General features: G+C 41.2%; 1 protein-coding gene across 1 annotated transcript in view; it reads left to right on the forward strand.

Moving 5' to 3' along the window:
* RCOR1 (REST corepressor 1) overlaps positions 1-13,027 on the forward strand; it is a 124,256-nt gene that overhangs the window by 90,063 nt on the left and 21,166 nt on the right. The window contains exons 4-6 of the mRNA XM_024131069.3: positions 9,151-9,203; positions 10,680-10,841; positions 11,885-12,003. Coding sequence (XP_023986837.1) covers positions 9,151-9,203; positions 10,680-10,841; positions 11,885-12,003 — 334 coding nt within the window. The remainder of the gene's footprint in view (positions 1-9,150; positions 9,204-10,679; positions 10,842-11,884; positions 12,004-13,027) is intronic.

Raw genomic sequence — 13,027 nt, forward strand, 5'->3', positions numbered from 1 at the left:
AGATTGCTTTTGCTATTTGGGGTCTTTTGTGTTTCCATACAAATTGTGAAATTTTTTTTTCTAGTTCTGTAAAAAATGCTAGTGGTAGTTTGATAGGGATTGCATTGAATCTGTAGATTGCTTTGGGTAGTAGAGTCATTTTCACAATGTTGATTCTTCCAATCCAAGAACATGGTATATTTCTCCACCTATTTGTATCATCTTTAATTTCTTTCATCAGTGTCTTATAGTTTTCTGCATACAAGTCTTTTGTCTCCTTAGGTAGGTTTATTCCTAGATATTTTATTCTTTTTGTTGCCGTGGTAAATGGGAGTGTTTTCTTAATTTCACTCTCAGATTTTTCATCATTAGTGTATAAGAATGCCAGAGATTTCTGTGCATTAATTTTGTATCCTGCTACTTTACCAAATTCATTGATTAGCTCTAGTGGTTTTCTGGTAGCATCCTTAGGATTCTCTATGTATAATATCATGTCATCTGCAAATAGTGACAGCTTTACTTCTTCTTTTCCTATTTGGATTCCTTTTATTTGTTTTTTTTTTTTTTCTCTGATTGCTGTGGCTAGAACTTCCAAAACTATGTTGAATAAGAGTGGTGAGAGTGGGCAACCTTGTCTTGTTCCTGATCTTAGTGGAAATGGTTTCAGTTCTTCACCATTGAGAACTTTGTTGGCTGTGGGTTTGTCATATATGGCCTTTATTATGTTGAGGAAAGTTCCCTCTATGCCTACTTTCTGCAGGGTTTTTATCATAAATGGGTGTTGAATTTTGTCAAAAGCTTTCTCTGCATCTATTGAGATGATCATATGGTTTTTCTCCTTCAGTTTGTTGCTATGGTGTATCACGTTGTTTGATTTGTGTATATTGAAGAATCCTTGCATTCCCAGAATACACCTCACTTGATCATGGTGTATGATCCTTTTAATGTGCTGTTGGATTCTGTTTGCTAGTATTTTGTTGAGGATTTTTGCATCTATGTTCATCAGTGATATTGGCCTGTAGTTTTCTTTCTTTGTGACGTCTTTGTCTGGTTTTGGTATCAGGGTGATGGTGGCCTCATAGAATGAGTTTGGGAGTGTTCCTCCCTCTGCTATCTTTTGGAAGAGTTTGAGAAGGATAGGTGTTAGCTCTTCTCTAAATGTTTGATAGAATTCGCCTGTGAAGCCGTCTGGTCCTGGGCTTTTGTTTGTTGGAAGATTTTTAATCACAGTTTCAATTTCAGTGCTTGTGATTGGTCTGTTCATATTTTCTATTTCTTCCTGGTTCAGTCTCGGCAGCTTGTGCATTTCTAAGAATTTGTCCATTTCTTCCAGGTTGTCCATTTTATTGGCATACAGTTGTTTGTAGTAATCTCTCATAATCTTTTGTATTTCTGCAGTGTCAGTTGTTACGTCTCCTTTTTCATTTCTAATTCTATTGATTTGAGTCTTCTCCCTTTTATTCTTGATGAGTCTGGCTAATGGTTTATCAATTTTATTTATCTTCTCAAAGAACCAGCTTTTAGTTTTATTGATCTTTGCTATTGTTTCCTTCATTTCTTTTTCATTTATTTCTGATCTGATCTTTATGATTTCTTTCCTTCTGCTAAATTTGGGGGTTTTTTGTTCTTCTTTCTCTAGTTGCTTTAGGTGCAAAGTTAGGTTGTTTATACGAGATGTTTCCTGTTTCTTAAGGTAGGATTGTATTGCTATAAACTTCCCTCTTAGAACTGCTTTTGCTGCATCCCATAGGTTTTGGGTCGTCGTGTCTCCATTGTCATTTGTTTCTAAGTATTTTTTGATTTCCTCTTTGATTTCTTCAGTGATCACTTCGTTATTAAGTAGTGTATTGTTTAGCCTCCATGTGTTTGTATTTTTTACAGATCTTTTCCTGTAATTGATATCTAGTCTCATAGCGTTGTGGTCAGAAAAGATACTTGATATGATTTCAGTTTTCTTAAATTTGCCAGGGCTAGATTTGTGACCCAATATATGATCTATCCTGGAGAATAACATTTAGATGTTTTAAAAATTACTTTTAAAATGTTAGCCCTGGAAGACATAACGGTCAATCCATTCTTACGTGATGAGGAAATTGTGGCACAGAGGCAGGGGTTAGGACTTGTTCAGAGTCGTGTACGTTGATTCTGGGTGGATTAGGTGGGAACGGATGCCAGAAGCTGAATTTCAATGTGTATGGCTTAGTAGGGTATTCATATTTCTTTTTTCTTTTTTTTTTTTAAAGAAGATGTTGGGGGTAGGAGTTTATTTATTTATTTATCTTTGGCTGTGTTGGGTCTTCGTTTCTGTGCGAGGGCTTTCTCTAGTTGTGGCAAGCGGGGGCCGCTCTTAATCGCGGTGCGCGGGCCCCTCACTGTTGCGGCCTCTCTTGTTGCGGAGCACAGGCTCCAGACGCGCAGGTTCAGTAGTTGTGGCTCACAGGCCTAGTTGCTCCACGGCATGTGGGATCCTCCCAGACCAGGGCTCGAACCTGTGTCCCGTGCGTTAGCAGGCAGACTCTCAACCACTGCGCCACCAGGGAAGCCCGAGTATTCATATTTCTTATTTCCACTTGATCAGATTGTCTATGAGACTGGGCTGGATTTTGTAGTATTTACTGGGGTGCCGGAGGGTGGGAGGAGCTTTTTCTATAGAGTGGAATTTTAACAAAACTACATTACGAAATAGCATTGTCATGAAGAAGATGTGTTTCATTATTGACTAGGAAGGACTGGTTCATTACATTACATTGTGCTCTGGCTGAGACTCTGTGGCTTATCTTATTTCTTAAGCCCTCTATCCCCACCTCAAGATATTCAGAGGGATCACTGAAATATTAGCTGTAGTAATGTCTGTGCCCACCAGGTGGCATAGTTGCTCTACCTAAATGACTTAAGCTCATTTTGATTCTCAGCGAGTTACAGTGATAACTCATTTCTTATTTAATAATGAAAAGAGGTGCCACGATATTTGTTATCATATTCTTGAAGAAAACTTAACATGCTCATTTTGAGTTACGAGAGATAAATTGGTACCGTATTTCCTTTGCAGCACCTAAAGCTACTGTAAATGTTATGATGGTAAAAATTTTAAAAAGCTGTATTAAGGCTGCAGCTTTGTCCTCAGCACACCTTATGGTGTCAGCCTCTTGCTCTGCGTATACTATGCAAGATCATAAGGTATTCCGAATCGCTGCAGTATCTGGGGGAGGGAAGGGTGAGTTAAGGTTAAGGGGGCAGTTTTCATCTGCATTCTTCCCCTTTCTGCAATTGAATTTGAGACTCTTACTAATGGTACTGGGAGCATTTAGGTCATTGGGTTAAAACATGAATATAGAAACCAATGCAGCCTTGCAGGAGGCAGCCATTTGCCTGTTACCCTCAGTTTCTGTCCCTTCCTTCATCAACCACAGTTCTGTTTTCTTAACTTCATTCAAACTGAATAGACCGTGTTGATGTGCCTTGCTCAGTTTTCTCTATCGTGGAGACTGTTCTTATCTGACATACCCTTCCCCCTGTCTCCCTTACGCAAGAGATGGGATAGTGAACGGAGGTTTAACGCCATAGGTCCTGGGGCCAGACACTCGGGTGTACATGAGTCCTAGCGCTGCTGCTTAGCAGCTGTGTGACCCTGCCCAAATGATCTGACTTCTCTGTGCCTCAGTTTCTTCGTTTGTGAATGGGAGTGATAATAGAGTTATCAGAGAGGATTAGAAAGATAATCCTGGTAAAGAGCTTAGAACAGTGGCTGGAACATAGTAAATTCTCAAATGTTAGTGACTCTTACTAGTCAGTATAGCTGTTGAGTCTTTAGGAAGCTTGTCTTGATTGATCACCATCACTGTTTACTGGTTATTTTGCATTCTCACATCATCCTCCAGCTACACTGTTATGTTATGTATTTATGTTCTGCTCTGTCACCTGCGTGTTGTTTCAAGCTACTGCAATAAATCATTTTTCTTTTGTATTTTGGCCTATTTAGTACAGTGTGCAGTACACAGTAAGGGTAGTTCAATAAATGTTTGACTGAGCTTTACGAATTTTGTAAATTTTTTTGATGAATCTCACACATTCTACATTTTTTAAAATAAATACGTTTATTTGTTTATTTATTTATTTATGGCCTCATTGGGTCTTCATTGCTGCGCGTGGGCTCTCTCTAGTTGTGGCGAGCGGGGGCTACTCTTCATTGCGGTGCGCAGGCTTCTCATTGCGGTGGCTTCTCTTGTTGCGGAGCACGGGCTCTAGGCGCGCGGGCTTCAGTAGTGTGGCTCGTGGGCTCTAGAGCGCAGGCTCACTAGTTGTGGCTCACGGGCTTAGTTGCTCCGCGGCATGTGGGATCTTCCCAGACTACGGCTCAAACCCGTGTCCCCTGCATTGGCAGGCGGATTCTTAACCACTGCGCCACCAGGGAAGTCCCTCACACCTTCTACCTTTAAGTGATATTACCCCAAAACAATTCATTCACCTATTCTTTCCATAATGGTAAGGTCTTGTCAAAAAAAGCCGTGGTTTGTATAGTCTGTGTACTTCTTAAAGGATCAGAGTGGTGCGTGTGTCTTTATCCATCGTAATTTAAGATGAGACAGTTCTCCCTGGTTGTTCCTGTAGGAGTTTTCAAGTTTTTAAAAACACTGCATTATTTCTTTTTAAATTGTTTTTAAAGCAGAGTACGCTTAACTCTGTGTCTGATTCTTCTGCTGCTGCTGATGGGTTAGACCGTTAGCTAAGCTGCACAAGAAACACGTGCTTCTGGCCTGTGCTGTCCCATGTGCCTTGGGGAAGGCTGGGGGGTGCAGATGCCCGGGCCAGGGACCTTGGAATGTCCTGATCACAGCTCATTCAGTGACTCTGCCCGCAGTGGCTCCTCGCCCCAGATTGGGATGGACTCTGGTTAACCTTCAATCTTCTAGAGGCAAAGTCAAGATTATTGTTGCCAGATAAAAGAAAGTGTTGGAAATGACCCCATGGACCCCGGCTTTCTTTGTCTCAGGCAGCTTGTACTTCTCTTGCTTCCCTTCCTTCCTGTTTCATCTTTTGTCCACAGACAAGGCAGTTGGGAGTGGATTTTGTTTTCTTAGGTTGAAAGCTCATTTTTGCTTAAGGAAAGCACACGGGAGGTTTTGAAAAATGTACACTTTCCATTTTCTTCATGACCTACCCATAGTTCCTGGCAGGCTGTGTCAGGCAGGTGGTGGGGAGGGCATCAGGAGTCCAGAAGCTGTGGTGGGTGGCCATGCCCTCCGATGACGAAAGGGAACGAGGGCTGGGGACTACACAGGGTGGGAAGGTAGTGAGAGACAAGCCCTGTCCGCAGCATTGTTTGTGCCAATGGCTGTATTCTGAATTAACTCTAGTCCGAAACATTCTGTGAGGAGGAGGGGAGAGGAGGGGTTCCTGCTGTGGTGTCGTTTTCAGTCAGGTGATAACCCAGCTATACGGGTGAGAGCAACTTCCTACGAAGGTTTAGGAAGTTGCTAAGGGTCACACAGTCTCAAATATGGTGCTTACTATGCGCCAGGCACCACTAGCTGTGAACTCATTTTATCAAGAGACAGAGCCAAGATTTGACCTGAGTCTTTCTTACCCCATACCTAACCTGTGCTGCCATTCCTCCCCTCCTTCCTTCCTTCCTTCCTTCTTCTTCTTTCTTTCTCTCTCTCCTTCCCTCCCTCCCTCCCTCCCTTCCTTCCTTTCTTTTTAAATTGAGGTATAGTTGATTTACAGTATTGTGTTAGTTTCAGGTGAACAGCAAAGTGATTCAGTTTTTTACATATATTTTTTTAGATTATTTTCCATTACAAGGTTATTACAAGATATTGACTGTAGTTCCCTGTGCTATACAGGAAATCTTTGTTGCCTATTTTATGTATAGTAGTTTGGATCTGTTAATCCCATACCCCTAATTTATCTACCCCTCCCCCTTTCCACTTTGGTAATAACCATGAGTCTGTTTCTGTTTTGTATATGAATTGATTGGTATTATTTTTTAGATTCCATGTACGCATGATGTCAGATATTGGTCTTTCTCTGTCCTACTTACTTCACTTAGTATGATAACCTCTAGGTCCATCCATGTTGCTGCAAATGGCAATATTTCATTCTTTTTTTGGCAGAATAATACTCCGTTGTATAAATACACCCCATCTTCTTAAGCCAGTCATCTGTTGATGAGCACTTGGGTTGTTCCCGTGTCTTGGCTATTGTAAATAGTGCTGCTGTGAACATTGGGGTGCATGTATCTTTTCCAGATATATGCCCAGTAGTGGGATTGCTGGATCATATGGTAGCTCTATTTTAGTTTTTTAAGGAACCTCCATACTGTTTTCCACAGTGGCTGCAGCAGTTTACATTCCCACCAACAGTGTAGGAGGGTCCCCTTTTCTCCACACCCTCTCCAGCATTTGTTATCTGTAGGGTTTTTAATGATACGTGCTGCCTTTCAACTTACTAGAAAAAGAACCAAAAATGTTGACATTGTACATATCACAGGTCCCCCAGCATTCATTCAGCAAATGTTTGTCTAACCTTTATTGGACATTGAGCAATGAAAAGAATGAAAAATTGTATTTTTGCTAGTGGGTATCAGATGGTAATTCTTTTACAAGTTGCAAGGCTCCCCATATATTACCTTATTTCATCGCACCTTCAAGGGGCCTGGTAGACATACCAGGTGACTTTACTTAAGTAGCTATGACAGCGTTCTTCCTTTGCTTTAGATTTGAGTCCACAGGGTGGTCTCCAAGAAAACCTAGAAGATGTGTGACTTGAAAAGCCACCGTATAAGAGCACCTTGTGGTTTACAACGTGGCAAATGTTACATTTACCCTTAGCTGCAGCAGCTGGAGTCCACTGTGTTAGTCTGTTTTCCTGGCTCTACCACCAGCTAATTTTCGTGTTAAAACAAAAGAACAGATGAAAATAGAAAAAGCATCTAAAGAATGCTCTTGTTTCCCTTGTAATTTTCAAGGTAAATCTGGTAAGAGACAATGGGGACAGGTGTAATGGACCCTGTTACTGGTGTAGCAGATTCTGGTTCTGCCCGGAGAGCGAGAGCTGCGGGCAGAACAGGCTCTCGAGGGCCTCCTGCAGCGCATCCAGCCTGTGCGTAACTTGCTTAAAGATCATTTGACTGACTGGTGATCACATGACTGAGTGTGTACACACATCACACATTCCTTACTCAGCTAAGGTGAATAACAGCGTCTGGAAACCTGTATCCTCGCAGAGTTGAGATTATATAGCAGAAGTTTGAGGTTCGTTTATTGTTTGTTCACTAAATATTTATTAAAAGAAGGAACCCTTAAAGCAGACCTCCAGGGTTGACCCTCAGTTCACTGTACATTGTTTTCCTCTCTTCCTCTCACGTGTTCTTGACTTGAGCACATCTCATTACCTGGTCTTTGTCCTCTGACCTGCAGTCCAGCCCCGGGCTCTAGGTACCACTGGCAGCATCTCAGAAGAGTTCTCTCCGGCCAGGTGTGCCCAGCCACCCGCTCTGCGGCCTTACTTTTTGTTGGCTTTTTTTCTTTTTTTTAAGAATCTTTGAGCATTTTTCTCTCATTTGGCATAATCTACCGTATTATGAAGTAAAGCAAGGGACACAGTTTGGAATATTTCCGCCCCCATTTTAAAAATCACCAGTTTTGGGACTTCCCTGGTGGCGCAGTGGTTAAGACTCCGCACTCCCCATGCAGGGGGTCCAGGTTCGATCCCTGGTCAGGGAACTAGATCCCACATGCATGCCGCAACTAAGAGTTTGCATGCCGCAACTAAGGAGCACACCGGCAGCAACTAAGGAGCCCACTGGCTGCAACTAAGGAGCCCACGTGCCTAAGACCCGGCACAACAAAATTAAAAAATGAGTGAATGAATGAATGAATATTTAAAAAATAAATAAAAATCACCAGTGTCAACTTTTGGGACAAACAAGGGCCTTTTTCATTCACTGACTCTCAGGTAAATTGGAATTTTACCCTCTTCTGAGTGGAGTAACCAGTCAGTTTTTGAGTATTTTAGATGTAAAAAAGAAAATAGAAAATTAGTGCCTTAATATTGAAATGCATTCACTATATGTGGTTACTGTTTGAATTAAATTGACTCTTGTCAGTGGAAAAAATTTTCCCCTTATATTAGAATATATGCTAATGAGTTTGAGTTCTTTTTCAAAATTGATTTCTTTTTCCTAGTTAGTTGTCAGTTATACCAAAATTAGGAAGGATGGTTGTGATAGAATTGAATAGCATTCTGAAACTTAGAAGCACTGACTTTTATTAGGTGTCTGCTGTAACACTCAGCCTATTTTCTCAACTCGAAGTTTGGTCTTTGCGCCTGGAGAGTGAGTTTTGAGGGAAGGGCAATAGGGGCTAGTAAGATTTAGTGTTTGTTTCATACAGTTCTGTGCTACTTGATTTTCCCTTTTTGAGCTTGTATTATGTTTGTAGTTTATAAAGAAAAGTCATACATGAATAAAGAAGTGCTATTGATTAGTAGTCTCTTATTTTTCTGGAAGAAAGACTAGAAAGTGTAGAGAGGAAGTATATTTGTCACTGGGGGTGGCAGCTTCTGGAGTCTGTTAGTCTTCCTCGGTGTTTCCTTAGTGCTTGAAAGCTGGCCTTAGCCACCTTGTTTTGGAGTTTGAGGGCAAATACTAGGCGTTGGTGTATCTAATTTATCTCTTAGATTTTTTTTTAACGTAAAAGTGGGTTGCTATGGGCTTCCCTGGTGGCGCAGTGGTTGAGGGTCCGCCTGCCGATGCAGGGGACACGGGTTCGGGTTGCTTGTTCTTCAACATCAGCTGAGACTGAAAAGCAAACCCCCATTTAATATTTCTTTTTATTTCTAAATAATTATCTTTCAAAGTACCAAAGTAATATTTATCATAGAAAATTTAAGTAGAACCTTGTTTAAAAAAAAAACAGAAACAGAATTATAATCTCACCATCCAGAAATAAGTACTGTGAGTATTTTTTCAGCCATTTCTCTGTGGGATTTATATATGTAAGATCCATAATGAGATCATATTATACGGCTCTATTTTGTTCCTGTCTAGTCTTTATTTTTATTATTGTGCATGGCTGGCCTGAAATATATATACATCAGTATCAATTCTGGTGCCCATCGACTGTGCCCTGTCCCTCCGTTTGTTTACCGGCCTCTTGTCTTGTTTTTCAGTGGATGAATACATTGCCATTGCTAAAGAGAAGCATGGGTACAACATGGAACAGGTAATGGCATGGTTTTCTTTTGTTGTTAAAAATGGGGTTTATAGTTGACCTGTTCATTTTTTTTTTGTTCTATGTGTTGGGTAACATTGTTTTCTCATTAGCCATTTTTTTGTAGTCAGTAGCAGTATTATACAAGGCTCTGGTCCCCTTTTTTACTGCTTGAGATGAGTGATAGAAGACCCTTTGATTGGAAAAGCATGTGTGTGTTCCTGCCAGTCTGCACTGTTTAGGGCAGCAGTGGCTCTTAGGTGCTGGATACTTGGGCATAACGCTTTCGTATTTGAATATGTGATTTGTTTATCATTCTTGTGGTTGTGTGATGGTTTTTTTTCCTGACTCATGGTGTCACACTCAAACCTACTCAAACCTGTTTTAATATTAATTGCTTTGAATCACTTTCTGGTTGTAAAATTTGATTAAGGTTTTTTAAAAATTGTTTGGAGTCAATTAATGAGAAATCCACAAGATTAATTTTTCTCCCAAAGTGTGATGATATCTTATTTCAGTCTTATTTCTAATTACGATTCTTTTAGGTAATCACATTATGTTGGATTAGTGCTTTCCTTTGTATTGATCTAGATTTTACAGCCTGTAAATTACCAAAATCTTTCATTTACCCTAATGCCTGAGGATACCACTGGTTTTGGTTATATAGACTTGGACCCTTTCTTTCAGCCTTGGCCTTACTTTTAGTTATTCTACCCTGGTAGAACTGTCAGGAAAGCCAATTACAATAAGGTAGTTTCAGAATCTTTCAAAGCAAGAAGTGTATGCTTCTCTTTCTCCAAACCCTACTTATGAACTTCACAAAGCTGCTCAGAAAATCATCGATTTTTTTTTAAATTTAGAAAGTGTAATTATTATTGGGTGATTGCTGATTACACTTGTATGAATTTTTAAGGATTTTGGTCTTCAAAAGTATGATCATTTCCACTTTAAAATTGACATACAGGGAGTTTTCTTTGGAAAGTATTCCTGAATTCTCTTGTTTCTAATTTGTTCCTTACCCATTTGTATTTTTTTTCCTTTCTGAGCTGGCAAAAACTCTTTATATTTGAAAATTTTTGGCAAAAGAATAACAAACAATTGTGTGCTTTTTGAGTTACCTTCTCCTTCGTACCCAGTGGCTTTAGAGTGTGACCTGTACGAGCACAGATTCCAGAGCCCCACTGCTTCCGCTGTTTACTAGCTGTGGCCACGGGCAAGTTACTGAATTTCTCAGGGCCTCCATATTCCAACTTGAGAATTGAGAATAATGGAACTTATCTCATAGGGCTTGAGACAAATGAGTTAGTGTACAAAAGGGCACAGATCAGCGTCTGCCACTTAGCAGTGTATGTGAGTTCACCATTTGTGAATTTGTCTGGGTAAGAAGAAATACTTGCTCTTCTTGTGCCAGCCTCATTTCCACTTTAATGTTTCAGTCATGTCAGTCATGTTGTTGGTCTAAAAATTTCACTGATACTATTTTTCTAGGCTCTTGGGATGCTCTTTTGGCATAAGCATAATATTGAAAAATCATTGGCTGATTTGCCCAACTTTACCCCCTTCCCAGATGAGTGGACTGTGGAAGATAAAGTCTTATTTGAGCAAGCCTTTAGTTTTCACGGGAAAACTTTTCATAGAATCCAACAAATGGTGAGTAGGTGAGACCATTCACTGTGTGCCCCCCCACGCCCCCGGCCCCGCAGTGTACCTGAGGGGTAGGGCTGTCATCCTCGAGCATGAGTGTTCCCGTTTTTAATAAAGCAGCTCACTGCAAGCTGCTGGGTGGGTGAGAGGCTTCACAGTACAAGAGTGAAATATTCCCTAGCACCTCCCAGCTTGATAGCTGTACCTCAGCCCACCCCACCCCACCCCACCCCAGGTCTCTTGTCGGGACGACCCAGAGTGTTTTTTTTTTTTTTTTTTTTTGGCTGCATTGGGTCTTCATTGCTGCGCACGGGCTCTCTCTCTAGTTGCGGCGAGCAGGGGCTACTCTTCGTTGCGGTGCGCGGGCTTCTCATTTTGCAGTGGCTTCTCTTGTTGTGGAGCACGGGCTCTAGGTGCGCGGGCTTCGGTAATTGCAGCACATGAGCTCAGTAGTTGCAGTGCGTGGGCTCAGTAGTTGTGGTGCGCGGGCTTAGTTGCTCGGTGGCATGTGGGATCTTCCTGGACCAGGGATCGAACCCATGTCCCCTGCATTGGCAGGTGGATTCTTAACCTCTGTGCCACCAGGGAAGGGAAGTCCCCTCAGAGTGTTCTGATAGAAAGGGTCTCTGATGGTGGATGAGGCCAAACATCATGGGGCCCCTGTCTCCCTGGGGAGTTTTGCTGACCTGTCACTTCTAGAAAGGTATTTGGTGGACTCCTACTGTGAAAGCTTACTGATGGTTACATTAGTGCTAAAATGAATTTTTAAAAAAAATAACCTAGAAGTTATGTTAGAAGCTGTAGTCGTGTGAAAACTCTGATTCATCTTAAGCTGACTGCAGTCTTTCATGGGCTAAGTTTCACTTACAGTCAAACTTCAGTAATTTGAAAATGTATCGATGAGAGTTCTTTTGTGAATTCAGAGAAAAAATGGCTGTGACTTAGGACATTTCTGAATACGTGAGAGTGATCCTTATGAAATATATCTACACACATTTGATTTTTAAAGATTAGCTTTAAATCTAAACCAACTCATTTTTTGTATTTAGCTTCCTGATAAATCTATAGCAAGTCTGGTGAAATTTTACTACTCCTGGAAGAAGACGAGGACCAAAACCAGCGTGATGGATCGCCACGCCCGGAAACAGAAACGGGAGCGGGAGGAAAGGTCAGTGTGCACGCGGGGTGGTGTGTCACCCCTTCGGAGATCTTTGCACCGGCATTTCTAAGAGCTGGTGGGTACGCAAAGGAAAGGTAGAGGGACCAGATTTCCCCCAGTTCCTTCCTGGTGGAACCAGAACGTACACAAATGTCCTTCAGCTCCATGCTCATGAGCTGTGTTAATGCATGAGTGCTACCTTCTAAAGGTGTCTTTTCTCACCACTCTGCAGTCAGCACACTTTGTTCTGAATGAGGGAACTTTCCAACACATTCCTTTGTGCCCCTTAAGGGTGTCTTCTTTTAGTAAAAAGGAATTTCTTACTTCTTATGTTGAAATTTACTTGGTGTGCTGCTGCAGGATTCAGCTGACGTTTTTATGTTTGGTATGTTAAAATCTACAGTGTAGATTTCCTTCTTCCCTTTTTTGACCATCCGTTTTGTGTATGTGAGTGAGAGAGAGGGGAACATTTTATGACTTCTTAATAAGGAGGTTAGTTTTAAGGACAGCTTAGTGCATAGGACGCACCTTAACCATCACGCCCTCAGCCTTACATACAGCAGAGTCAGGGAAGCGGCCTTTGCTCACCCGCAGAAGTGGGTTCTGGTCTCAACTGAAGGGTCTGCTGATGGTCTCACAGGCGGGTTGGGTCAATGCACTCCTTTCCAGGCCTCTGTCTCCTCAGCTCTAAAATGAAGATGCTTCAAGTCTAGAAGGCAGGGCACAAACATAGTGGGTTTTATGGTAGTGGGAATATAGGTGGCTTTTAAAAATTATATTTTCTATAATATATTATTTTTATAAATTAACCGAACCAAATAAAATGAAGGAGTATAAACTATATGATCTCTGTGGCCCCGTCTTAGGAGAGTATCTTATGATTTCAAATGAAAGAGAATAACCTGTGGGGACAGATTGAGAATTATCACTTTTGGAGACACCTGCAAAGCTCTTTCCAACCATAAGATTCTATAAAATTGTTGACCTTGACACATCTGCTTTTTTTTTTTTTTTTTTTTTTTTTTTTTTTTTT

Source organism: Physeter macrocephalus, chromosome 11 (assembly GCF_002837175.3).
Source record: "Physeter macrocephalus isolate SW-GA chromosome 11, ASM283717v5, whole genome shotgun sequence".
NCBI lineage: Eukaryota > Metazoa > Chordata > Mammalia > Artiodactyla > Physeteridae > Physeter > Physeter macrocephalus.